Below are 27,906 nucleotides of genomic sequence, written 5' to 3'. Positions count from 1 at the left end.
CCAACCATTCCCATCACCAGGCTGGATCTGCCCTCATTAACGAGTAACCAAATCAAACAAAACCTCCAACCTTTCGTTTTAGAGCCTGCAGCAAACCACACCAAAGTTGTGCCAGTCTGCAAAGTTGTCTGGTTTTGCAGCCAGCAATCTTACAGTAAGTTGATAAGGAAACTTTTAAATAGCTTCAATGCATGCAGTTTAAAGTATGGAGAAGCTTCTGAGGTTTTGATTTGTTTTGTTTATTTGTTTGTTTTCATTAAAAGGTTGAATTTATCTCTACATGCACTTACTTTTAAATAGTTGCTGACAGATTTCTCATGTACTGTTTGGCTGGAGCTTTGCTAACAGATGAGAATAAACAGTGTTTTTTTTTTTTTTTTATGTAAAGCACAGTGAAGGAATGAACACAGTATTGGAGAGAGTCTTGTAGGGCTTTTCATTTTCTAAGTTGGCACTGTTGGTGTGAGGAGCCAGGAACCCAGGTAAGGAAAAAGATCTTCTACCTGCTCTCCTCTTGGTTCATTGGAAAGATTGTTGATTTCTCTGTATTCAGTTCTGTTATACTCTGCTGATTATACTTAAATCTCTGAGAAGCTTTTTAATTGAATGACTGCATAAAAAGTGCAGAGTTCTCACTGCTACAGCTGTGCAGAGTTTTACTGGCTTTCTTTACTAAAGGAGGAAGCTACGTCTTTACTTCACAAAACTTATTTTTCTTAGCAAGATATAAAAGCCATAAGAGCATGCATTACACAGTTAAAAACAAACAAACAAACAAACAAAAAAAAAACGACAACAACAACAAAACAACAAAAGAAACACTAAAGTAGAAAATGACTGCATGTTTCTTTTCAACATTTTCAAAATGAAATCTTTTAGAATATTGCTTTAAAAAAAATAATTTTGTTTTTATATTTCTATTTTTGTTTGTTTGTTTTGAGACAAAACAATGTTATTATGTTCTGCTGTAGCATCCTATAAAATATGGTATTGATTCAGTAACAGGATGAGGGGAAAAAGCTTTTGCATTTTTCAGCAAATAAACGATTTGACTGGAAAACTATTTTCCAAGTCTACTAAATGTTATTCCTTTCCAGAGACTGTCTATAACCTTCTGTCTCATCAAATAAATTTTGATTGACCACTGGAGTGAGAAATAGGCTATCTGGTCTCTCTTCAGCTGTTGGTGAAGAATCTGGATGAGGTTTGAACAGTGATGGTTTGCAGTTTCGACGGGCTATTCTAAACTAAGAACAATAAAAAAGATGAAGGAAGGATTCACTGCAGCAAAGCAGTTATGCAAAGGGGGATCATAGACACATGAAAACAAATTGTTTATTGGCAATAGGTTGGAGCTAGTTAGTTTTAAGTTTCTGCTGTTTTACATGCTCTGTAGGAAAAATGGTCTCATGCTTTTATTTGAATTCCTATAAAATATTTTTGAGAATACTCAAAAAAAAAAAAAAAAAATGATGAGCAGTAGCAGATCTTTGTCACATTCAATATGATTGATAAGCAACTTCTTAAATAGAATTACCATGCAGTCATGATTAGTATTCAATAAGTGAAAAACCCTTGGTAAGAATAGCCTTTGACATCTTGTCTCTTCACGTACCCCTAATTTATTTCATACCTTCTCATGTGTTATCGCCACATTCCTCGTACACTGCTTAGTAACTTTTTACTGTGAAAATGATTTATAGACCCTGCAAGTCAGAAGAGGCATGTCACTAAGATACAGGCATAGCTGTGAGTGCTACAGCTTACTGAGCTCTTGTTACCTGTCCGTGTGCTGTAGATGAACACCTCCACTATGGACAAGACTTTGCTATTACACCTGATTCTGCTGAGCCTGGTGGTTGGCAGCAGCCAAGGGTGCTACTGTGAACATTACCCATGGGGGCCATGGTCCAGCTGTTCAAAAACCTGCAATTATGGCACACAGACAAGGCACAGGTAGGGCCAAATTGTCTTACTACTTTTATGGTTCTACTTCTTGTCTTAAAAAAAAAAATCACTTTGGGGGAGAATAGACTGTGCCTGAAGCTCTGGTTTCTGTAATATGTTGGGAAAGAAAAGTTGTTTTATCTAAATGTTTAGCAGATTAATGGATTTTAACTGCAAGGCTTAAAAATTACAAAACTGCCTGTAGAATCCTACAGGGCCTCCAAATGTACCTACTTCTGCCAAGACGCATAGTGAGGAAAGATCAGCCAGGTCCTACGATGGCCTTGCCAGCAATGGGCATTGAGCAACCAGACCCTGTGAACAAACAGGGCAGGTGTCCAGTGCACTGCAATGCTGTGGGAGGAGAGAGCTCCAGCATGGCAAGCCTACAGAAAGCTGCTCCTTGTACAAACAATTTTGCAATGACCACTAAGTCGACTAAATATTCAGAAGCACCAAACTAGATGCAGTACAGTGGTATACTCTACACCTGCTGGAAATCCCCTCTTCAATCCTGGCTTTTTCTGTTGCCATTCTCTTGATGGGATGAAGTGAAATTTTCTGCTCTGTAAATTTAAGGCATTGTTGAATTTTTTATTTCAATCGGCATTCCACAACTACCTATTGTCATTCAAGTTTTTATTGGGTTCAAAGCATTATCAGCCTTCATCCACAGTTTGAGAACATCTACATTCTGTTTCCTTCCTCTTTCAATTACATTTTTTAGGCAAATAAGAATGGATGAATATTATAACCAAAACTTCTGTGACCGGTTGTGCACAAAGATGGAATCTCGTGCTTGTAACCAGCAAACATGTCCTATCAACTGTCAGCTTGGAGACTTTGGACCTTGGTCAGAATGTGACCCATGCATTAAAAAACAAGTAGGTAGAAAATGCATTATGTGGACTAATTACAAGAAATTATGCCTAAGAACCTTCTTTCTTTCAGATATTCAACTTCAAGAAAATTTGATCTGCAAAATGACAGTTTAAGTTAATATGGGCAACTGGTTATAAATTATAATAGCAGGAGCTGGAGGGAACAAGTTAAAATAAGTAGATCAAAACAGAAAGGAGCAATTCAGTAGTGTAATTCCATTTATGAGAAATTCCTTCAAAAGTGCCATTGTCATTATTAAAGATGAGTGAGATTCCTACATAAAGGATAAATTATGATAAAGGTTACATGTCTGTTTAAGCAGGACCAAATCATGGGATCTTTAAAATAGTATAGCATTTTATATGTTCTGAAGATGAAAAATAACAGGATCAAATTATGCATTGAAAAGAGTTAATTGGCAAATCTTAACCAGTACTGGCTAGAAATGCTATATCTTACACTGATGGTCAGGATCTGTATGAGATTGCTGTCAAGAAATCCAGAGTACCATTTCTCCAAGCCTTTAGCCTACACAAAACTGGTGTGCTTAATATCTGTAGAACAAAATCCTCCAGTGACCAAGTCCCTGGGCCTGCATTTATTCCCTGATGGTAGAGTTAGGAATTAAGTGTATCTTCCCTGGCAGAGAGAGAAAGGGTGAAAGGGCAGGTTCAAGTAGGTTTCACCTAAAGAAACCAAGCCCTGTCAAATATAAGATTATAGGGAGTAGAGCACATTTTGTTTGGGGTAGTTATGTGGCTGGTGGATCTGAGCTTGAGGTTTACCATAAGAGTAGCTTTGAGTGTTCACGCAGACATAGCCTACAGCTCTTCTGAAGCTTCAGAAATCCACACCTGAAGAGCAATAACAAAATGCCTGTTAGGTATCATAAGTATATCTTTACACATATACATGTATATACATACCTTGATGCCAGTGCAGGACAAGAAAGACATGGTGTTGGGTGCTCATGAAGAAGCAGTTCTAGATTTGAGATGTGGATCACCCTGTGGGGTTCCCGTCCTGCAGTCAGGATGAACAGTGAGAACAGAATGGGGAGAAATGGTGGGAAACAGCAATTAGACTGCAAGCATTGAAAATGCATATTATTCTCATTCAAACTTATTTTTGTGATCAGTATCCTCTTGTTAAATTGTTAAGTTTCTTACCTACGTATATGAGAAAGAATTGTTCATTTTTATTAACTTTAAACATTGATGCAAAATATTTGTTGCTTTTTTTTTTTCTAAAAAAAAAAGTGCTTTTATGAGCTAATCTGTTTTTTTCATCCAAATTATAAAGATCACTGCTTCTGACCTTTATAAATATAAACAGCCATCAGAATAGAGAATGTGACCTCAAGATGAGTATGAAGACTAGTGTAAGCAGGCTCCCAGTGAATGGGAGGGGTAAAGAGGTTAAAGCTCACACAAAGAATATAATGAGTGCTATAGATCCCAAATGGAGTGCAAGGAGTGGTTATCTTGCTTTTAGATGGTCTGGTGCTGCTCCATGCACCCTCCATTCATAGTCACTGAGTTACTGCTATTTCTTGGAGGTCATTCTGCATTGATTAGTTCAGGGTCCTTCTACAGAAGCAGTAATTAAGTCTGGTTATCAAATGGGGAAAAAAAGGAACTTGTTATCAAATGGGGAAAAAATCCTACCCTGTTTTAGGGAAACAACAGTTCAGTCAGATGCAGACCAGTTTCACTAGCAGTCCATTGAAATGGAATGAAAATCTGGCATTATTTTTCTAGCGGTCTTCAGCATCATTATTCTTCAAGTGGGGTTCTAATTTGAGGACAGAAAACCAAATGAGCTTGAGATTTTGCTCCCAGATAGAAACTATAGAAACTCAAGAACAGTTTCTGTCCTGTCCAGTTCTCCCCAGAAAAGAGGTCCCATGAGTGGGGGCCAAACCAGCTAGTTTTGGGATAGGGATACATGCCATTGTCATGGTATTTCTATTTCAACAGAGGTGATAATAACATGAAAAAAATCTCCACTAGCCTGTTCACACACAACTTCCTACCATACCTCCTTGACTGAATGTGCTAGAATTGTACTTTTCATTCCTGCTGTGATGTAGCTCATGTTGTCAAATGTTTCATTATTTGTGCTCTGCCATTGAGGCTCTCAATGTATCGGATTTCAGGTGCCTACGTGCCTTACCTGGGATGAGGATGTGGTAGGATGTAAGGGAAAAATCAACCAATGAATTTCTCCAGGTCTCTGATTTCAACGAAGTTTTAGCATCACAGAGACACGTGGCTCTGCCTGAGGGGCCAATCAGCTACAAAAGCGCTCAAACATTTTTTTAAAAAAAGTTTCATTTCTTCTGCCTTCCAAAAAAGTTTTCTTTTCTTCTGCCATCCAGTTTCGTGTTCGAACACTCTTGCGACCATCTCAGTTTGGGGGTCAGGCCTGCTCTGAACAACTGGTGGATTCCCGCCCCTGCTTTCCAGCGAAAATCTGCAACATAGTGGAGGTCAACTGCAAGAATAAATTCCAGTGTGAAAGTGGTAATGATGGCTTCACAAATTACTGCTGCATTGTTCAATAGTAAATAGACTCTACTTGAGGGGAAAAAGAAAAAATTAAAAAAAAAAATAATGATTTTCCTGCTCAAATTCCAGGGAAAGGGGAAAGGAGAAATCTTTACTTGAGGATTTACATTTGTTAGTAGGAGCTTATGTTTGCAGTTTCTCCTGTAGCTAAAGGGAATGATTCATGGTAGTGCAATCTTTAGCTTGGGTTGTCAGCACAATCATGGCAGCTAGAAAGTATCACTATTCCAATGACATATTTTTTTGCACATTTTTTTTTCCAACACAAACGTATCCATATAGTTTGTCTGAACCCAAAATTGCACTATTTTTATTGAAACTGCAAAACATTTTGTTGGTATTTCTTACTTGCTTTGGTTTAAGTATACCTGACTAGGTTCTATAACTTTATCCTCATAACCTTTTGCTAAAACTTAACCTAAGCCATTGTGGCTTCAAAGCAAGTCAAACTGGTAGAATAGAAACAACTACAATTATTGTAGTAATCTAGACTTTATACAGCCTTACTGTTAATTTCTGCTGCAAGCTTACACCTTTACTAGGGAAAGAAACTGCCTTTCTTTGCATTCAAATGCAATGAATTTTTGCATAAGGATTATTGCTACTGTTTTTTCTCTGACGCAGGTCGCTGCATTGCAAAAAAACTGGAATGCAATGGAGAAAATGACTGTGGGGACAACTCTGATGAAAGAAATTGTGGGAGGAAAAAGACAGTGTGTGGCAGAAGGTTTGAAAGCATCCCCAGTGTGCAGTTAATAGGCAATGGGTAAGCCAGCTTTGCTTTTCATAAACATGAAATTGTTGCTGAGTAATTTACATAAACTAGATAATACCCAAATTCTCATGTGAGAGTATCTCCAAACACATAATGTCTCAAATCAAAACTAGCAAGAGATTACAAGAATGCAACCAAACTGGCAGGCTAGGATTTGTCTGCTGCATTTGTCAGTCCTATTCTGCACTGCTGAGGAGCCATAAGAGAGCGTTGCTGTCTGAGGGACCTTGCCTGCCCTCACAGCAACTGGAACATCACATGTTGGCAAATTCCAGCTCAGTTATGTTAAAGAACTTCAGAAATGTGAATGTTCCTCTGCAGATGTGTGACTGTGTGTGACACACCTCTCACAACACTAACCATAATATCTTCCAGCCTATAACAAAAGCAGTTGGACACTTAAACAAAGAATCACAGAATGGCTTGGGTTGGAAGAGACCTTAAAGATCGTCTATTTCCAACCCCCTGCCATGGGCAGGGATGCCATGGACCATGTCCCAGGTCTTCTGGTATTGAATGAACTTAGTGCACTCTGGAAATATCACCTGTGCTAGAAATGGAGAACTACTTATTCATTTTTCTAGGCCATTTTTGACCTCTTTATTTGAGTAAAAGCAATTGTCTAGGGAAGTCTTACACTGACATTGGTGTTATCTGGAAGGTTAGGCAATACTGGAAATTATAAAACAGAATTGCTACTGTAGCCTGGATGTGTGTTTTTTTTTTTTTTTCAGGTGAAATCAATGTGAATTAGAAATTCTTTTAGATAAGTTTATTTCAAAACAGTAACATTACCTTTACAATCATATCCTCTCATTCAAGCATACAGTATCTTCAACACAGCTGTATTCCAATGAACAATCCAAGTTTATGTCTTCCTGACATTGTTTAATTGTTGTTTTTGTTTGTTTGTTTGTTTTTGTTTTTAAGATTTCACATTCTGTCAGGAGAGAGCCGAGGGGAAGTCCTTGGCAACTCATTCTATGGAGGAGAATGCAGAACTGTGAAGCGTAATGAGACAAGGATATTATATCGTATTCCTGCAAACCTGAAGGGTGTCAGCTTTCAGGTACTCTCTAGCAGCAAATACTAGCTGAAAAACCCTTGTCACAATTGCAGGCCAAGTGCTGAAGTCTTAAGAAGCACTGCATGTTTTAAGGCAAGATTTCTCAATGTGGTAAGGCCTGAACATGCTTCTGGTGATGTGTAAAAATGGGATGAATTGAATGGTGTTGGGTGGCTTACTTGTGCCTGTCTGGTCTGCTTTTACCCACTGTGCCAGATATTTGACTCAATGTGATGGATTTAGGCTTTTCTCCTGCTTCTCATGACAAGTCTCTGTTGTGACTTGATACCAAGGGTCTTGATCCCAACCTGAACATAATCTAGCCAGAGGTTTGATCAAGTCCAAAACTCATTTCAGCATCACTGCTGTGTCCTTCTTGTACCAACAGCTCTCCGAGCTGCAGCTTCCCTTTCATTCATCTGCGGCCTTGGGACAAGCTCTTCCTTGAGCAATTTCAGCCCCTCCATCCTGCTTGTTCCCCTTTCAACCCTTCCAACAAGCAGTGAGAAGAGGAGGTAGATACTAAATTTGGCAGGCAGAAAGACAAGAAACACGTGGTCTGGTAAGGGGTTTTGCAGGAAAAGCCAAGGACAAATAGGTGCTGGCTTATATTTTTTCCAAAATCCCTGAATCTGATTTTTAGATAATATATTTTAGATTTTTAGACACTGTTATTTAGAAAATAATATGAATAATGTGGTTAGTGCACAACATCTGGCTGCATACATATGACAGGCTCTCTGAAGCAAGTAGCTACTGTGCTGAGAAGTAAGAGATGCAGGACACAAAAAAAGGCTCAAGTAATGTGTGAAATCTGAACTGCTAATGTTTGTCACAACTGCTGTCAGATTTTATTATTAGTTTAAAAGAAGAATTTAACAAAGGAAATCCTTTACATTCTTTTTCTTCAGTGGAAACTTTAATGGGTTTGGCTATTCTTCTGTTTTGTTCAGTGATGATGAAAAATTACTACGTGTAGAAATATTCAGTGGAGAAAACAAGTCTTCTTTTGCTGTGGTGGTTTCACACAGATGTTCAATTAAACTTTACCACATGGCTCTCTTACTCCTCCTCCTCAAAAGAAGGAGGGGGGGAGGTTGAAAATATGATAAAAAAAAAAATCATGGGTTGAGATAAGGATAATTTAAATAAAGTGAAAAGAAAGAGGGAAAAAGAGAGAGAGAGAAAAGAAGAAGAAGAAGAAGAAGAAAAGTCCATGTGGAAGCAAAGAGAGTGAAAACAATTATTTGATGTTCAACTATGTCCTAGGAAGCAGGGCTTCAATACACATAGTGGTTGTTCATGAGGACAGATGTTTTCTTAACGAGAGTCCACTCTTCTCCTTTCCCAGCTTTTATTGATTTTTCTACAGCTTTTAGTGCTGAATGTGTCATCACACACTATGAAATACCCCTTGGTCAGTTCAGGTCATCTGTCCTGGTGACATCCCCTCCCCACCTCTTGCCCACCCCCAGCCTGCTGGCTCTGGGGTTTTGAGGAGAGTCTCAGCAATAGACACAACACTGGTGTGATACCAGTGCTGTTCTAGCTACAGGTGCAGAGCACAGCACTGTATGGGCTGCTGTAGGCAAACTGAAGTCCACTGCAGCCAGATCTGCCCACACCTCCTTAAAGTTGTGTGGTTAATGTTATTAATGTCCATCAGCAAAAATGTTCAGTGTTTGTGACTCTCACTAGGTTTGCACCTCTATTTTTGAACATTTAGAATTGCCTTTGGTATAGAAAGGTCACAGGATCAGGCTTTAAACTCAGATGCATTTTCATGCAAAAGCATGTGACTTTTTGGAGAACAGAACTGGATCAGGGGGATGAACATCAGTGCTCAGGGTCCTTTGCAGCCCTGTTGGGTGAGCCTAAAAGGAAAAACTTGAATCTTTCTAACACCCGCAGATCTTGGGAGGGATTTGCCCAAGTTTTGGGAAATTGAACTGATGCTGAAGTCATCTTCGTGATACTGCTTTGCACATTACCACTGAGACTTACCAAGCTTATCCGGCAGGTTCACACCCTGTTCCCCTTCCGCTATCCCTAGTTCATCGTGCAATATGGGTGCTCACACTGCAGGTGTGCTCTAAGACTCCCCCTTGGATTAAATGTTTTCATTCTTCTAGCAGGCAATGAAGAAGAAACAAAAAAAAATGCACCAAGTTCTTTGTGATGTACATTATAAAAGCCATGGGAATGGGACTTACTCCTAGTATCAAAGTAATATGTAGCTCTGAAAGTCCTTGAAAAGTGTGATGAAATATTTGTTGAAAATTATTCCTAAACTTCAGATCAGGGGAGCTAGGGAATTTTGTGAAAATTTTTTTTGAAAGAAAGTGATACATACTTTTTTTTTGGCCTTTTTTTTTTTTTTTCCCTTGTAATGTACGTAATTCTACTTATCCTTTATGTATCTCACCTATTAACTCAATTTATTATTTTTATTTATTTTTTTTTCCTTTAAGGACAGCTTTTAGCTTATTGACAAGTCTAAAAAACATCAGGCTTGTTTCTTCCAGAAAATGTCAAGAATTCATTGTTTAACAGGTTGGCTTGTTTCAAGTTGTTATTTGGGCAAATCCACTTTGCTTTACTGAATCTCCAGGTAACAAATGAAGAGGATGATGTAAAATCACATTTCTACAAAGATTTAACTCAGCTGAATGACAACGATCAGCAAAGTAGTTCATTCGCTCATGATTCTCGAAAAGGATTTAGCATCCCAATACTATTCTCAAGAAAGAAACGGGTTCAAGTCACATCATCTTCCTCCTTCAAGAAAGCCATAAAAGCCTCACAAGAAAAGGTAATTGAACATTGCCTTCAATTTCTTCCTTTCCTTGAGTTTCCACCTGTGTGTTTTGGAGAACTGAGCTATCAAAGGTCACTGTCCATTATCAAGGCACTGGCATTACATTTTACAAAACTGCTAGAATAACACATAAAGAAGGTCAGAAAACAAAATAGGTCAAAAAATAATCTCTGAAATAATATACCAAGACAAAAATTTCTAGAAATAGACAATCCTCTCCCATAAAATTCTACCCCTTTAGTGCAGAGGAATACTGTGGCATATTAGATGCACGTACTTCTACAGTTTAATGTCAGTAAAGGATCAGGTATTGCTTTGTTTACAATTCTGCCTGGCAGAGGCCATAGAACAGACCACAACTAAGGCTTGTTGAAACCCAAGAGTTGTAATAAAATTAGAATGCGTCTTTTACAAAAATACGAGTCTAAATTTTTTTCCTATGACAGAAACTTTATTGTGAACCTTGTTAACTTGTCCTAACTAGTAAGTAACCTGACTGCTTAAAAAGTTCAATATTTCTAGTCTGAATTAATCTATACCGAAGTTCTGGCTACTGGAAACCTGTTTGCTTTCATTCCCATGTAGATATGTGTATACAGATCAGGCTGCTCTTTTATAGAACTGGTAAGTTTATTTTGGTAGAGTAGTGTCTTCTTATTGAAGAACCCATCAGAACTAGATTAATTCAGAAATTATCAGATGTTCCTTTCAATAAAACTGTCATGAGGAAGGTTTCTTGGATTTACATTGGTTTTGACCATTGCAATTTCAGAAACCCACATGAAACATCTGATATCTCAGAGCTGTTGGCTCTAGATGTAACAGGTTAAAATCCCACCTTAGTATGTCCATGGCAAGAGTTCAGACCTTGCCATGAATTCAGACCTATATTTTAAACTGTGTGCACATGGACTTCACATAACCGTCCCAGGATCTCAAGCTCAAGTGACTTGAAAGGTCTTGAACTTTTCCATGTTAGAATAGATGAAATATGAAAACAATGCTTTAAAGTTTATATTTGTTTGCCATAATTCTTTTGCTAACCTGACCTTTAGGTCCTCTAGTATGCCACTTTGTCATGATCTCTCTGAGGTCTTCTGCTTATGTTAAGGTAACCATCTAGGGTGGTTCATCTTGCATATCTGTAGACAACAGCAGTTCTACAGAGATCTGCCTCTCAGATTTCCCGCCTTTTGTATCAATGAAGAGAAACTGTGTGGATTTCTACATGAATGTAGAAATACTGAATAGTGTCTTAATGGAGTTGTGGAGGGAGCCCAGGTGAACAGCTCTCACTCTTCTCTACTTCCTACAGTACAGAAAGACCCTTACGGTGAGGCTGGAATATTACCTTACATGCTTTGTTATGAACTACTTTATTAATCTTGCCCTTCCTGCTGCATGCTGTTATTTTTATACATTGTTTTCTTCACTTTTTTGTTACCAAATTCCTATGCTGTCTATGCTTCAAGATTGGGAAGAAAGTTCAAAAACTGGAACATCAGCACCTGCCTGATAGCATGTGCTCTGCAGTCAGTCAAAGTCACATGGGCCTTGAACCAGGCTTTGTGCCCATCCCCTTAGCTCAAGTTCCTAGTATTCCTGGCTGCAGTTAATTGAGTTTGGTGGCTTGAACCACAATTCAAAAACTGAGGGCTGAAAGGTGCGAAGTCTTCCCTGTCCTTGGAGATGTCAGGCATGGACAGGCATAATTCCGTGGCAGCTGTGCTTAAAATACTTGGAATTAAACATCACTTAATTAGCCAGTATATTCTGGTGAAACTCTACTTTGTTAGAAATTGTCTAATTAATTAAAACTACCAGTTTCAACATCAACCCATCTCAGCTTGTGTTTGGCTGCTTTTTTTTTTTTTTTAAAAATTGGAGTAGTTTTTATAGAATAAATTAACTATCTGAGTGTTTACACTTGATTCTGATCATTTCTTTTGGCTGAACATCTCTAGGAATTATACAGCACTATAGTTTGTATTAATAGCTGGTATTAATGGGTTAAGATAGCCACAGGCACCAGGGGGTACCAGTATGTTTAGATGTGTGCCCAGTAATAACTGAAGACTTTGAAATCCAGTTTCCTGAATTTCTTCTATAACAGCTTCCAAGTTTGTTCAAGTCTCAGCGATTTAATACAGAAATCATGGAATAAGGTGAATTGCTAGTAAGAAAAGCACTTAAGATACTTTTAGTAGCAGAAAATATAAATGTGAGATGTACACCAAGCAAAAATTCTCATTTGGTATGTGGAAGCATCTTATCCAACTGAGAATTTAGACTCAATATTTGCCAAAGTGGCCTGTAATTTTGTGCATAACTGAAATGTTAGCCACCATGGCTGAAAATTCAGGACCAGAACCCAAAGGAAGTCCTTTTCCTGCAAATGACATTACCACAAGGTATTTTAGGAGCTGAGTACAGCCTAGAAACTGTTACATACCCTATTTCTTCCATTCATGCAGCAGAAGACTGAGCACCCTTAGCTTATCTTCCAGTGTGCAAATGAGATCACTGAAACGAATAGTGTAGGGGTGTGCATAGCTGAGAGCTGAGCTCCAGCTCATGTGTTTTGTTGATGAGTCCTGGCTGGATAAACTCCCTGTTTAGATGCAGCCTTGTGTCTTCTAAGCCAAGTGAGCTTGAAGACTGAAAGGGAGCGGAAAAAATGTACCAGAAGCAAAATTCAGCAGAAGAACCCATGTATCATTTCTTTTTATAATGATTTTTTCTATCTGTGTGTTACTCATTTGCTCCAGTTTCCCATCACTCCTTTTGCTCTTGATCTCTTTGCTCCAGCTTTTATTATTATTATTATTATTATTATTATTATTATTATTATTATTATTGGTTCTCTTTGCCACTTTATAAATTTCTTCATTCAGTATTCTATTTCTCTCCTTTCTTTTTAGCTAAACTCCCACATTAACAACTTCTAGCATTGAAAAAAAAAAAAAAAAAGGAATTAGCTGTCTTTAAACATGAGATTGCTCAATGTAAGAGGTGACATTTCCAGTTTCTGAACTTTTGCTTTTGCTTTTTTTTCTTCTCATATCATTCTCCAGCCCTTGCCTATTAACAGCCTGACACTTAAACTGAATGAGATCTTTATTCCTGTGGCTGTAGTTTTATCAGACCGATAAATAGCGTCTGAGACTTCATGACAGTGAGGCACTACACAAAATACCCACTCAGGATTAGTTTCAAACAGCCCACAGATGTTTATAAACTGCAGCCTTTCCTCCTAGCTTTATGGGTGTCTTACCAATTTCAGGTTTATTTGTTACAGCAGGAATCATTTTACTTTCTGTTTTTCTAGTGCTTAGGAATTCTTATGTATACTCCCACACTGTAAAGCAGTAATGAGCATTGTCTTCAAGAACTTCACAGGGCTCTTGGGAACTCTATGGCTAGCTTGTGTTCATTTACTCATGGTTAAAGCAGCACAACAGACAGGATTAAATAATTCTTTCAGTGCAGTTCAGGACATACTCTAGGCCACTCTACTTTCTGCAGTTAACTGCCTATTAAGACTCTCCTTTTTTTGTTTGTTTGTTTGTTTTTGTTTTTATTTCTAGAATTCCAACTTTGTTAGAGTCCATAAAGTCATCTCTGTTGCAAGCTTCACAATGAAAGAGTCAGATCTGCAGCTTTCAGATGTCTTTCTAAAAGCACTTAACCACCTGCCCCTGGAGTACAACTATGCTTTATACAGCAGAATATTTGATGACTTTGGCACTCATTACTACACCGCTGGGAAGATGGGTGGTTCCTATGACATTCTTTACCAGTACAGTTCAGATGAATTGAAGAACTCAGGTATGTAATCCTCAACAAGAAAATACAGTGATATATGTTTACCAGCTTTTCTTATCACTGCTTGGTTTTAGGAGTTACACCACATAGCAAACTCAACAAAAATCCTTTAAGCTTTCACAGACACAGGAATTATCCACTCTGCCCAAATATAAGGCAAGAAATTTTTTTCCATGTTTTATTTTGAAAAGTCCAAGTTTTTCCTTCCTTGATAAACATCACTGCGTTCAGGGACGCCTCTTAAGACCTTCAGATCAAGGTCCTGTGGCACTAGGAAGAGATATTCCAACATACCCCAGTGTGGGACAGAGGTCCAAGAGACATAAGTACTATCTTCTGAGCTGCAGTCATTAAAGCTATAGATATTGATTAAAAATGAGTCTGAAACTGTTCCCATGCCAAAATGAAAAAACAACACTATAGAAGTGGAAATCTAAGGTTAAAAGCTGTGAAACCTAACACCATCACTGTAACTTGTATAAATACAGGAGGATACCTGAATGATGTGGTATAACTCAGTGCAATGTTGTTTGCACCTAGGAAGTGGGCACCTGCAGCAGTGATGACCGATTAGTGCCCTATGCCCAAAGTGCTGCAGGAACAGGGACAGCCTTTTGCCATGACCTCAGAGAAAGGTTTGTTGTTCCCACCACCTCTAAATTCTGCAAAGCAGCACCTTGGGAGAGTGTGGTTGGGCTGTGAACAACAAAGGATTGTTCCGCAGTGTACCAGTAGCAAGGAGTGTCAGATACTACAGAAGAGGTGACATGGGAGAAATACCCAGACAGGAATGGGAGAAGGACTTTGGAAGAGGGTGAGCATGGTCAGAGCCTGATGGGACTAGGGAGATGAGGAGCAGAAGAGCCACTGGTAGTGGGGTCAGTGGTGCATGAGGAGCTTGAGTGAAGAACAGAAGTCAGAAAGAAACTAGTGAGCAGGGAGACCTGTGGTGGCTCAACTTGATGGTGAGCCTTAGGGCATGATGTGGTCATATAACACAGGGTCACGCAGCTGCTGCTCTGGTATTTCTAGGACTGTCAGAGGATGAATCAATGGACTGTATCCGAAAAGAAACATCGTGGCGTGTGCTCTTCATAAAGAAGAAGAAAGTCAGTAACAGATGCATCGCAAACAAGATGACTGTGAAACATGAAGGTGACTGTGCTGATAACAGGGCTGTTATCCTGTTAGTTACCTTGAGAGATATCACCCCCCTCAACAAGGCACCCCAGGTGACCTCCCAGCTTTGAATTAGCAATGCTCTTCTACCACTGTCAGAGAAACCAGTGTTTCACGGTTTCCCTGAAGCAAGCATCAGAAACATCTTCTTGCTAGCAAAAGAAATTATGATGTAGGAGTGCTCATCCTCTGCTCTGGAGCACTGTCACTTGAGATCCAGTGTCACTAGCTCTTCCCAGCAGTCATGGATCTGACAAACATCTCCCATGGGAGGGATCTGACAAACATTCCCCATGGCCCCAGAGCCAGGTGTGCCAAAGTGGGAAGTGGGCACAACTAGAAACATAATCTCAGCCAAGTACCTGATCTTCTCTAGGGGTTGTTCAAGGTTGCTGAGATAGTTGGGCAATAATAATGTTCCTTACCCTTCCCCTCCCACCTTCCTCATGCAAGGCAGACATCTAGGTGTGGGAATGTGTCTCAAACCGCAGACAGCTGGTGCAATTTCTGCAAGAATGGCAAGAGTCACATTCTGCATCACTAAAAACAGGGATTACCTCACCTCCACTGTTTTTGTGCTCTTTCTATGATCAATCCAGTTACCCAGACATTTACTTCTGGGACTAAAGAGCCTGCCTAGAGAAGCCTGCTGTATCCCATGCAATTTACACAAGTCTTCTGTATGGTTATATCTCTGTGGTGAGAGTCTTGCACATCCTTCTTTGGCAAAATATGACACACCACTGAACAGAACAAGGATTTTTATGAGCTTAGACTCCTTTCTTCCAAGGATAACTTTGTAAAATTAAAGACAATATATTCCTTTCTATCCTTTCTAACACTTTTTGTTGTAATGTTCATGTTACATCCACTTTCTCTGAAAGCCTTTTTCTGACAGTTCTGTGCTGAAATCTCCTTTCAGGTTCCATTCTGCAGTCAGCTGAACAGTCGATCTCTCTGGTCAAAGGTGGCAGGTCAGAATTTGCTGCAGCTCTGGCCTGGGAGAAAAAAGGATCTTTTCCAGAGCACCCAGTCTTCACAACATGGCTGGAATCAACAAAGGACAATCCCATAGTGATTGACTTCGAGGTAAGAAAAACACTGGTTTTTCAAAGAGCTATGCAGATGTTTCCTGCCTTTTAAATCAGGATGGTGCTGTGTGTGATAAGAATTATATGTTCACACACTTCTGGGCATGACATAAAAAACAGTGTGTGCCTTCCTTTGTCATGTATGACATGTATGTGGTCGTGTAACACAGTTAGGGTCATGCAGCTGCTGCTCTGGTATTTCTAGGTATTTCTCATGTATGACAAAGGAAATGTATGACAAGGTATGGCACATAGCTAAACCGAAGGTAAATGCTAACTGGCTAGCTGTTTTACAGGTGTCATCCATTGTGGACCTGGTGAAGAATGTGCCATGTGCCGTGACCAAGCGCCAAAACCTCAGGAGAGCCCTGAGGGACTACGCAGCCAGGTTTGACCCATGCCAGTGTGCCCCATGCCCCAACAATGGCAAGCCCGTGCTTTCTGGGACTGAGTGCCTCTGTGTGTGCCAGGCTGGCACCTATGGCAAGAACTGTGAGATCCGTGCTCCGGGTTATGATTCAGGTGTGTGGAGTGATACTGTCATGATACGTGTCTGGCCAGGCCCAGAGAGAGGTGCTGAATGAAGTGAAATCCAGCTGGCTGGCTGGATCCAGCTGGTCACCAGTGGTGTTCCCCAGGGGTCAGTGTTGAGGCCCATCCTCTTTAATGCCTTTATTGATGATTTGGGCAAGGGAATTGAGTGCACTCTCAGTAAGTTTGCAGACAACTCCAAGTCGGGGGGTAGTGTTGATCTGCCAGGGGGCAGGAAGGCTCTGCAGAGGGACCTGGACAGGTTGGATCAATGGGCAGAGGTCAATGGGATGAGGTTCACATGGCTAAGTGCTGGGTTCTGCGCTTTGGTCACAACAACTCCATGCAGTGCTACAGGCTTGGGCAGAGTGGCTGGAAAGCTGTGCAGAGGAAAAGGCTCTGGGGGTGTTGGTTGATGTTCACCTGAACATAAGCTGGCACTGTGCCCAGGTGGCCAAAAAGGCCCATGGCATCCTGGCTTGGATCGGAAATAGTGCAGCCAGCAGGACCAGGAAGGTGATCAAAACCTGAATGATTTTAGAAATGTGTTTATAAATTTATATATGTAATTATTTGCAAAATAATAAATGCATCTATTGATGCACAACTCAAATGTAGCATATAAGTGTTTCATGCAATTGCCATCTAATACCCGAACCTTTCTCTCCCGTGTTATTTCAAAATCATGTTTCCAATGCCTATCAAAAATTATTTTTCTTAATACAATGTTATGTAGGCCTGAATTTAGAATAACTGAGAAGCTCTTGACACCAGAGCTGAGACCATTGCAGAAATGTTGAAGGATTCACCCTAAAACAGCCTGTCCTGCTTCTCTCTGGGCTGCTCTTTTCATGGTTCTCAGACTCTGTAGGCAGGACATGACAACCTAAAACCTCAGTGATGTTATCTGTTGGATAGCACACACAGAAGATAGCTGGAGTTTAGAAAGATATTAGGATAAGCATTGGTTTGTTAATTTTCCCTCTAAAACTCCAGGAAGTCTTTGGCCAGGGAAGCAACAGCCAGGTGGGGGAAGAGCTGGTCACAGCTGCGCTCTGTGACAGGTCCTTGATGTTGTTAACTTTTTATATCCTTATCATATTTTTCCAAAACACACATGATATCATAAATTCCCATCATACCTGAAAATCCCCTGGCTATTTTGTCAAAGATAAATCTGATATAACCTTCCCTTACTAAACCCATGGCACTTCTTATCCTATGGTGATGGTCAGAAAGTATAAAAATATAGGGAGAATTAAAAATAGAAAAAAAAAATAAATCATAATGAATAGGCAGAGCTCATCAAAGAAATTGCAAGACATGTTAAAATATTCCTTAGCTACATTAATAGGATAATAGGAAATTAGTTGTTTAGCAATAAGAATGAAAATGAGATCAAAGATAATTGATGCTCACATTAATAAATTCATTCCTTAGTTTTCCTATAGCCTATTATGCTTAAGACAAAATAGCTGATGGATATAAGAATTTTTATTACAGTGTGGGAGGAAAAATCAGTTTAAAATGTTGTAAGGATGGGGACCATAATCATTATTCTCAAAAATAATAAAGAACAATTTCACACAAAAGCAGTTTTTGAATGATTTTGACACTAATGGCATACATATAGAAAAGAGAAGAGACTTTCAGTATATTATTATTACTATTGTTACTGTTATTATTATTGTAATACAGAACCAAAAGAGGGCAGAAGGAAAAGAAAGTGATACAGGCAACTATAGACCTCAGAAAGAAAAGAACAATTTAAGGTATGCAGTTATAGATATGAATATAGATAATATATATTATGCAGAAAAGATATGACGTGTAAATAAAAATCCTTATATAATCCTTCATGATGGCACAGACGAAATACCCTGGTGGGTAAAAAAAGACAGTAGTGTTTTAATTTAGCTTGTGTAGGAGGTAGACTTGGGGTTTAGACTTAGTGTTAGAACTCATATCTAATTTGATAGCTCATCATTTCATGAGCTATCTGAAATGGTAGTTGGTACCATGAAAACTCAAATATCTCTGTGTGCAATAGAAGTAGAAAATAAGCTGCTTCTGGGTTTAAATGTGATTTACAAACAAAACTGAAAAGGAAGGTGTGTTTTAGGCTCTTATGAAACACCTGGAATTTAGCTGAGTCCCCTGGAAATGGCTATCATGAATTTACCCTCTCGTATGTGAAGATTTATCAAACGACGGGATTTATAAAAGTATGACACAGATTTATCAAAAGACGGTATTTTCTTTTATTTCTTGCAGATGCTGTAGATGGCCGCTGGAGTTGCTGGTCTGAATGGAGCCCATGTGATACTTCCTTCAAGAGAAGAAGGACCCGGGAGTGTAATAACCCATCCCCGATGAACGGTGGAAAGCCCTGCAAGGGTGAACAGGAAGAAGAGGAGGACTGTCATGTCTCTGTGTTCACGGACAAGTAAGGAGATGGTAGATCAAAAGACCTCTGTAGTCGTAAGGCAGAGTTACAGAGCCCTCCAGGGCAGTTTTTGTGACTACTAGGGAGAAAGGAGACAGGCAGATCTCCTGTGTGAACATCTGTGGAAGGAGCTGAGAGAAGGAAATATTTGAAAATCATTGCAGTTTGCTTCAGGGTTTGCTTCAGGTTTGGATTTATTCATTGTTTATTCATAGAAAATGGCTGATCGGTTACATACTAAAGTATGACTGTAGCTCTCTTAAGCTGTTTTGTATGACTTCCTGTCCAAAGTGATTGAGAATTCATCTACTTCCACTCATGGGAGTTTGCAGTTTCTTTTTTTTTTTTTTTTTAAATAGCACATTCTCTTCTCTTAGAAGTTTAGGTCTGAGCTCAATGCCTCAGAGAATTCCACTGAAACTACCAAATTTTTCATATTCCTGCTTTTATTGTGTCTGATGTACCAGTTTTGCAAGTTCTCTACTTGAAATCATAACTCTAGCCCCAAAAGTTGCTGTATTTCTTACCTCTTCAAGAACAAGACTTTGTACGGGTTCATTTTCTCTCTTGGAAAAAAAAAAAAAAAAAAAGGCAGAATGAGAAAATGAGTCAGGTTTTTCATCATCCTTGCTGTAATGACTACAGAGGAGATTCTGGAGCAGACAGGAGAGGATGAAAAGCAATGGACTGTGTGATTCTTTTTTACTCATCTCAGACACCAAGTTTTACAGCTCCACACTGATAGAAACCAGCCTCCTTTAACCATTGTCTGATAGCACCAGTTGGGTTATGACCATGCTATCTGCTCTGTAGTTGCTGTTGTTTTTACAGGGAAAAGACTCTGATCATTCCTGTCCAAAGCTTCTGACATTCTGCCATTGTTTCTAGGTGACTGCTTAAAATGTATCCTTAACATCATTTTTTTACTTTTTAGAGGGGCTCCCTGTATTAATGATGATGAGGCAAGAAGAGAAGAGGATATCATAACTGGTGAACCTGAGTCTGGATGCTCCAGGCCAGACCCACCAGAAAATGGATTTATAAGGGTGAGAATAAAAGATGGAAGGAAAATGCAGTAGTTGCAGAGCTGTCAAATTTTACAGTTTTAATTTAATTTAATTTAATTTATTATAGTTTTACTCAGTTTTTTTGTTGTTTTTTTTTTTTTGTTGTTGTTGTTGTTGTTGTTTGTTTGTTTGTTTGTTTGTTTGTTTTTGCTAGGAATAGCCAATAACCAAGCTACATAGTGTGCTAGTGAGCATGTTGTATACATGGTGTGTTGTGGGACTGCAGTTCACCAGAGTTCACTATCAACTGAACCAAAGGCAAGGCGAAATCCATTTCAAACAGTGGTCTAAGAATATTTCTTTTGTAACCATGGCATTAATTAGTGTAGCCAGACAAACATTCTTTAGGCGAATGGATGAATCCTGTTTCAGAGAAGCAAAAGCAAGCACATATTGTCATTGTTTCTTTTGGCAATGTCTATTTTTATTACTGCAGATTTTTTTTTTTTTAATTTTTAATTACTGTGGGCTTTTTACTTTGTTTGTTTGTTCTGGTAGAATGAAAAGAACCTGTATGATGTTGGGGAAGAAGCTGAAATTGCCTGTGTGAGTGGTCATGTTCTCAGTGGCTATCAGTTCCTTCGGTGTCTGCCTGATCAAACCTGGACACAACAAGTAGTTGAATGCCAACGTAAGAAATAGAAAAGTAATGTGGCCCTGCAACAAAACAGGTGGAAGAAATATATACAACATTTGTTTTAACAAGAGAATCTGTAATGATATCTGAAGAGGTAGCGTTTTAAGAAGGTATTTTAATCATTCACACTAGACTTGGCAAAAACCTGCTGAGTCACTACATCATTCCTCTTCAATTCAAAAGTGTTGCTGTTATGTGCCTTGTAAGAATATTGCAACGTTAACTGCTTCAGAAAACACTCAGATGTTGCAAGGTCCTTCTCTCATCTAGCTTTAAGTATCTTTGAGAGGACTCATCTCCTGTTTCCAGACTTTCATAGATAATCTTTAAGTTTGACAGTTATGCTGAAGAAAGTGTTCTTGGAGGAATCTTACTATCACTTTTTATATTACATGGATGATGTTTCTAAATCACCTTTACACTGCCTTTAAAATCCCCACAATAAATCAAGGCCTTGAAGTATTTACAGTCCAGTCGACAGTTATGGATCAGAACTGAGCTGATCTTGTTAAATGGAGAGGTTCCAACAGCTTGCTGGAACTCAGTGTAATTTGATTATTTAGTGTTCATTTTATCAAAATAATTTCCCTGAATATACTTATGAGTTTTCTAATGCCATTCGTTTTAATTATTTTGTTTATAACTTCATTTATAAAAAAAAAAAAAATGCTGTAAATGTCAGCCTTATTTTTAACAAACTTTAAAATTAAATTACTTTTACTGGCATATATTAGAAATTCGTTGTAATTATTCAGTTATTGATTGAAAAGTATTTTTACAAAATACACTGACATGACAGTGCACTGAAAATTTCTAGACTTAATTATGATAAATATTAGTTTGGAATGTCAGTCAGCTGTTAAGTGTTATCGTGAGTGCCTTCATGGCTCTTCAACTGAGGCATTATGACTTGCTGTAAATATCCCTACACCATGAAAACAACAAGATTTTTTTTTCTTGTTTATTACAGCCGCATTATGCCTCAGGCCACCAATATCTGACAGTGTCACAATTTCCCCATTTAAGCAACACTATGACATTGGTGAAACCATGAGGCTAAGCTGCCAAGCTGGGTTTATAGTCACTGGTCAACAACAGTACACTTGTGGAAAAGACCTGTCGTGGATCCCACCTGTTTTGAGACATATTACATGTGAAAAAGGTTAGTATCTCTGCAAATGCATTATCCACAGCATGGTTTATGATAGCTAACTAGCAAGCAACTGGCTGTTTTTTAGATGTATAGCAACTGTTCATTAATTTTGCTTTTACTTTTTTTTAAAATAACACTAAATTATTACAACACTGAATTGTTATTTGCAGTGTACTGTACACTTTAATCATGGAGCTAAGATGCTGACACTATTATTGGAAAAAAAAACAAAAACAGTTGTATTAACATGGCTTTGTGAAAGTAAAGTAGGAGAACTCATTCTGTTGAAACATCTTGTACAAGTTTTTGCAGCAATTCTTGCAAAGAGCTTTGTTTCACTTTGCTGCTAGTTACAAGAACTCTCCCTTGTTTCAGATGAACAAACTAAGATTAGAGGGTTTTGCGATCCAGGTCAGAAACAGGTTGGATCTGAGTGTGTTTGTATGTCTCCAGAAGAGGACTGTGGGTAAGTTAAGTGCTTTCATTAGAAATATAAAAGTCACCGTTTCCCCAGTGACAGACAGAGAGTCCATTGTGAGCACAAAACAAAAAGTAGCAAAAGGCAACAGCAAACTCAAGGTTACTGGTCTCTGTTCAGATACTCGCCAGTTATGCCTCTATATTCAAATTACAGCCCTCTTTATAGGTCTGTGAAATAAATGCACAGTGACGTTAACCTAATGGCACACCATGGTCTGTCCTTTTACTCTGTTGCCACTGTCACCTGCTACTGGAAATTCCCACTCTTTCTTTTCTTCCTTTTTTTCCTCCAACTTCCTAGGCACTGTCATCACCTCCCTGTAATGGTCTCACTCCTTGTGCTTTAAATTCACACTTTTCAGATGAACATGCTGCAAAATACATTGCATATTTCAGACTTCAAAATCATATAAAACACATAAGACTTGGATTTACTGTCTCTCACAGAACACAATCTGCACAGACCTTTGAGCCTTTAAGTTAATAGAGGGTTATCCTGGAGGATTTTTAGTGAATGGCTGGCCAGAGTGGAGGTCATGTGGGGCTGGAGATGGAAAGAAGAACATGTATTGAATATGAGCTGGGCTACTATCAGGCTGAGAACACAGGGTCTGTGGAAGTATCCCATGCCTTGAGGAGGCAACAGCAACGCCTGTTTTCTTGTGCATGAATGTCTTTCACTTCCTATCTCTTGGATGGGATCAAAACTTCCCCAGCTCACAGCACTATGCTGTATCAGGGGCTTCCCAAGGTCCACATACTGCAGTAGCTGGACAGATACCCAGCTTGGCCATGTTTTTTCTGTGTTTCATCATATGCTGGTGGAGTGTTTAGAAGCACGGACTTGTTTTACAGCCTGCTAAAATATTTTTTCTTTTTCCTTGGGGTAGCCACTACTCAGAAGACATCTGTGTACTACATGCTGCTTCTGAACAGAACGTGACAAAGTCCAGCTGTCAATATTCAGCTGAAATGTGCCTTGGAGAGCAGTCATTTCATTTCTTGCATGCTGGCCCTTGCCTTGGTAATACCAACATACGCTGGGCTATTGAAAGGGCAAAGCTCTCCACAAACAGCATGAAGAAAGTGCCCTGCGGCTATGACACCTGCTATGACTGGGAGTACTGTCCAGGTATGGCTTCTGAATGATGGCATTTATCCCAGCCCTTAGGCACTGAAAATAAAACATGCTGGCTCCTTCACTGCTCTAAGGAGAGAATTTACAGGCATTGCTGTCTATTTCACCAATTTATGGTGAGAAGACTATGGAAGTGTGGTCAGTCCCATGTCCCTGCTAATGTGTTACAATTGGGTATGTGCCTTTTCCCTTAGGCACAAGTGGTGTAGTGTTGCCACTTTCCATTAGTAAGGGACAAAAGGAACTTAAAGATTAAGGGAACTTAATCTGTAATCACAGAGATGTAATCAGCAATTTTATCACCTATTCCCTGTGAGGCTACTAAAATCATCGTTTTGTGCTTCAGGAGTAAACCTGAGCCACACCCTCTATACCATATAATTAGATTATAAAATTAAATAATAAAACTACTTAGCAAGACAGGGGCCATCAGGCTTAATGGGTTTTTAATGGTAAAAATTGCAAATACCCATACATGAAAGCTGTGTTTATTAGGAGTTTTAATGAACTAGCTAAGCTGTTTGGTGAAACTCCTAAGAGGATTATTTTATAAACACTGTTGTGCAACTTGGCTATTTACTTTGTAACCGGGTGATAAGAGCAGTGGGTTTTCCTGTAAATGTCTGAGGTGCTGGCTGGCTCCACGCATATCACATGCCTGCCAGGAAAATTCTGAGTGGCAGCCACGCTCATTCCTCCACTTGCTTCCAGAGACAAACATGATCTCTATCACACCTTGACTGCTCACAAAAAAAAAAAAAAAAAAAAAAAAAAAAAAAAAAATCAGCAGTGAGAAGCAATCTTAAAACCCTATTTTGCAAAATTATTTATGCAGCACAGGATTTGAAGTAGGTGGCTTAAAGGTACTGCACAAAATATTGCTCATTGTGGGGCTGAAGCTGTGGTCAGGACCAGGTGTGCCCCTCAAGGGGCACAGTGTGGTGTAGCCTCCAGGCACTCCAGGCTCCTGGGTAGGTGGCTATAATTTAAAAAAGCATTGGTTTTATTTCTTCCAGAACCTGTAAGAAGTCTAGATCTGTTCCCACTGTGAAATTGGCTTAAGGCTGGATCCTGTAGCATTACCTCAGTGTTTTTTTTGTTTGTTTTGTTGTTTGTTTTTTTCAAAGACTCACATAGAAGTCCTGTTCAACAAGCAAAAATGATGGTGAGCAAGAGTACCAGGAGAAAAAATACATTGAGTATTTTATATAAGTTTTCATTGGGGTACTCATGAGGTTGGAACTGGACTCTCCTCCTCACTGTCTTCACGGAAGTCTTCTTTCCCATGAATATGCACAAACATTTAGGAAAAAGAAGTTTTGATGTTCCTGAGAATGAGTAGTTGGTATCAACACAGAGGCAGAAAATACTTCAGTATCATATGAAAGCAGCTAAACTGAGGAAAATGCATGTTTTTCATGTTTTAAAGTAGGAGAGGCAGAAACTTGGTTTCCTGCCTAGGGAATTTCTGGGAAAGAATATAAAGAGTCAGAATCTGATTAGATCAGAAATGGGTAATGAAATAACCGGCAGGACTGAGTTTACCACAGGCCAGCAGCAGGTAGCTTAACATTCATAAAGGGAGCTGTAATGAAATAGGAGCTGACACAATACGGACCTTAAGACTCCATTTCACAGCAACATTGTGTGCAAAGATAATTGGGAACAGAAAGTCAACTTAATATCTTTTTGTTTAGAAGAAAGGTCAGGGAAAACCAGTGGATAAAAATAGTTAGATAGTTCATTTCTGCTCCTGTATAGGCCACTGCTGCAAAACCTGGTATTTAAAACTTCTTTTTACTCTACTCCTAATACCCTATCAACTAGTACATGCACTATAGGCCCTCCAACTAAGGTATCAATCTGCAATAGCATTGTTCCCTGTTGGTTTCTGAAATGTTGTCACACTATAAAATGTTTTCAGTTATGACGTTTGCAGCTAAATCTCCAACACATTCATTCCTAGAGACGCAGACCCAGTGCTCCTGCCTGATGCCTTACCAGTGTCCCAAAGAAGACAGACGGCTTCACTGCATCCAGATGGAGTCAACAGGGAGAAGGAGGACAGTTGGTTATTGCATGCTGGCAGCCATGAAGTGTTCTGGCATCAGACTGGAGGTGCTGGAGGAGGGGAGCTGCCTGGGGTAAACTGACAGCTCTCCTGGTGGCCACCACCACCATCCCACTACGCATGGGCTAAACTACGTTGGGGAAAACTTGACTAGTTATGAAAGGACAAATGGATGTAAAAGGATGCAAAAAAAGATAGAGCTCATTTAGTGGGAAAATGGTGGCAGTGGGTTTTTTATTTCATGAAGATGATGTGGGGTTTGAGATATGGGGATACTGCTCTCACTGTCATTAACTCTGCATGGTAAGAGGGAGGCAAGTGAGAGATGGGCACAGAGGAAGGGGAGTGCTGCCTCTCATTTCCCTGGTGCTGGATTAGACTTTTCCTTTCCTCAGCCATTTGTTGCTCCCTCTCTGCACTGGTGACTGCTCTGCACCCTGGTCATCTTGCTGGCTGAGCGCCCGCTGGGCAAATCAAGCACTTCAGCATCATTGCACATTCCCTCTGACACCTAACAGGTTCCTGACAGAGGCTGCACGTATGGGCACTCACCATGCAAATTCAGGGAGCAATACAAAATACTGAAAACCCCAAATACACAGTGATTGAGCGAAGTCTTCTTCAAAAGTATGAGATTATTTTTTTTTAATTGGTGTAACTGAAGGGAGGAAGGGTTTGCTTTCTGGGTTTGTCTGTTGGTTTTGAGCCCTAGGCTCAGGATTTTACAAAACAAAGGATTAGAAACCTGCCTTCCAAGCAGGGGAAAGCTGGCTGACAGTTTTTTTCCACCAGCAGTCAGCAAAACAATGAAAATCGGAGGGGGGGGGGGGGGGGGGGGAGCATCCAAACAGCGTCCATCCATGAATAATGTGCCTTATGCATAACTGTCACACCTATCCAGAATCTGGGCAGAGTCACCTGCAAGCAGGGAGTGGGCTGTATCTGAAATGATTATTTCCCCTTCAAGAAGGTATTATACCCCTGCATCTGGGATGCTGCCAATCTCTCTCAATTTACAGTAGCTAATTTCAACTGGATGGAGCTCAAGGAAGAGAAGCAATGAATCCTTCAGCTAAAAACAATGAAGCATTATATTTTCTTGCTTAAAATGTACTAAAAATGATTTTAATAAAAAGATAGGTTTGCTCTTGTAGTTCTGTACTTTTTTTTTTTTTTTTTTTCCAATGGAAGATTTATACTAATATGATGGCAATGGTCTGGGGGAGGGTTGCAAATTTGATTGTCCCTGGCTTCTGTTTTTTGTACCCTTATTTCATATTGCTGTTCACATCTTGTAGGGGAATAAAATGACTTCCTCACCCTCAACAAGCACTGAAGATTTCTTGCTGATGGCCTTCTAACCTCAGTACTGGCTTTTCATTACAGGACTCTGACTTCAGTGTCTAGCAGTGTTTGCTGCAATGTGGGGATTTTTTTCCCTGATGCTTCTCACCACAACAAATTACCAGATTAAATTATTTCCTGGCAAACAGAAGGCAAATGATGGCTCCCTGACTGCCCCTGTTTCTTTGACACCTCTAAATCTCAGAGAAGTTGTGTGCTTCACATTAAGACTTGTATTGTTATCTCTTGCTGATGGGGATAACTCCCACAGTTTCTGTTTTACAGCTGAGCATTATTGCACAGAGTGGAGACATCATCTGCTGATCACTAACAAGGTGGTGATTCAGCCATAACCTGAATCCAAAGTAAATTTTCAGCTTGCTGAAATTAGTGGGAGTTTTGCTGTTGGTTTCAGTGGGGTCAGGATGGCACTTGCAATGACTTGAGACTCATTGCTACGTTCTGTGACAGGGGTCCCCAACCTTCACATCAGAGACTGCAGCTTTTGAATGTTTCCTGTAACATCCATCTTTTTTATTGGAAAAAGCCTTCTTCTGCTGCTGTGATAATGTGTTCAGTAATGATAGAGCTTTCCTGTTCACTGGTGGTAGGAAATGCCTACCCTCTTCTGCCATTTTAAGCTCCAAGTAACATTATCTGGTTTGATGGATCGTTGCCTTGGGTCATAAATTATAATTGGGGAAGATGAAGCAACACCTGAACTGAATCTGTCAGGGTAACCAGGGTCACATGGACCTTACCAATTCTCAAAGGACAGCTGTTTCAGTAATACAGCTTCTCCACTGCACAGAAAAATCTTGTCTGTTTGTTCTTAATGTCAGAGAGGGAGGCATTATCCAAAATGAATATAATGAGCCTTTTCACT

At 39.5% G+C, this 27,906-nt stretch overlaps 1 protein-coding gene across 3 annotated transcripts; it reads left to right on the top strand.

Annotated features, from left to right (window-relative positions):
• Nucleotides 1-26,829, top strand: C6 (complement C6). Of its 3 annotated transcripts, none has more exons than XM_027446622.3 (19): nt 1-154; nt 389-482; nt 1,799-1,956; nt 2,675-2,831; nt 5,210-5,354; nt 6,024-6,165; nt 7,105-7,243; nt 9,852-10,052; nt 13,646-13,886; nt 14,916-15,038; nt 15,985-16,151; nt 16,450-16,675; nt 18,959-19,130; nt 20,065-20,176; nt 20,696-20,828; nt 21,805-21,996; nt 22,363-22,453; nt 23,358-23,599; nt 25,572-26,829. In XM_027446622.3, exons 3-19 carry the CDS (start codon nt 1,799-1,801, stop codon nt 25,751-25,753), a joined length of 2,823 nt encoding a protein of 940 aa, XP_027302423.2. In that variant the 5' UTR covers nt 1-154; nt 389-482; the 3' UTR covers nt 25,754-26,829. The 3 variants fall into 3 exon arrangements, with proteins under 3 accessions (XP_027302423.2, XP_027302424.2, XP_038026984.1); XM_027446623.3 differs by having other exon boundaries at nt 1,704-1,956; XM_038171056.2 differs by having other exon boundaries at nt 123-154; nt 394-482.
• The last annotated feature ends 1,077 nt before the right edge of the window (nt 26,830-27,906 follow it).

Source organism: Anas platyrhynchos, chromosome Z (assembly GCF_047663525.1).
Source record: "Anas platyrhynchos isolate ZD024472 breed Pekin duck chromosome Z, IASCAAS_PekinDuck_T2T, whole genome shotgun sequence".
Lineage (NCBI taxonomy): Eukaryota > Metazoa > Chordata > Aves > Anseriformes > Anatidae > Anas > Anas platyrhynchos.
This window is presented reverse-complemented; position numbering and strand designations above follow the sequence as displayed.

Bases quoted from the DNA above. Each gene is read 5' to 3' on its own strand.
- C6 (XM_027446622.3), top strand. From the start codon at position 1,799: ATGAACACCTCCACTATGGACAAGACTTTGCTATTACACCTGATTCTG. The intron at 5,355-6,023 runs GTAATGATGGCT...TCTCTGACGCAG, and splicing joins TAAATTCCAGTGTGAAAGTG to GTCGCTGCATTGCAAAAAAA. The intron at 10,053-13,645 runs GTAATTGAACAT...TTTTATTTCTAG, and splicing joins TAAAAGCCTCACAAGAAAAG to AATTCCAACTTTGTTAGAGT.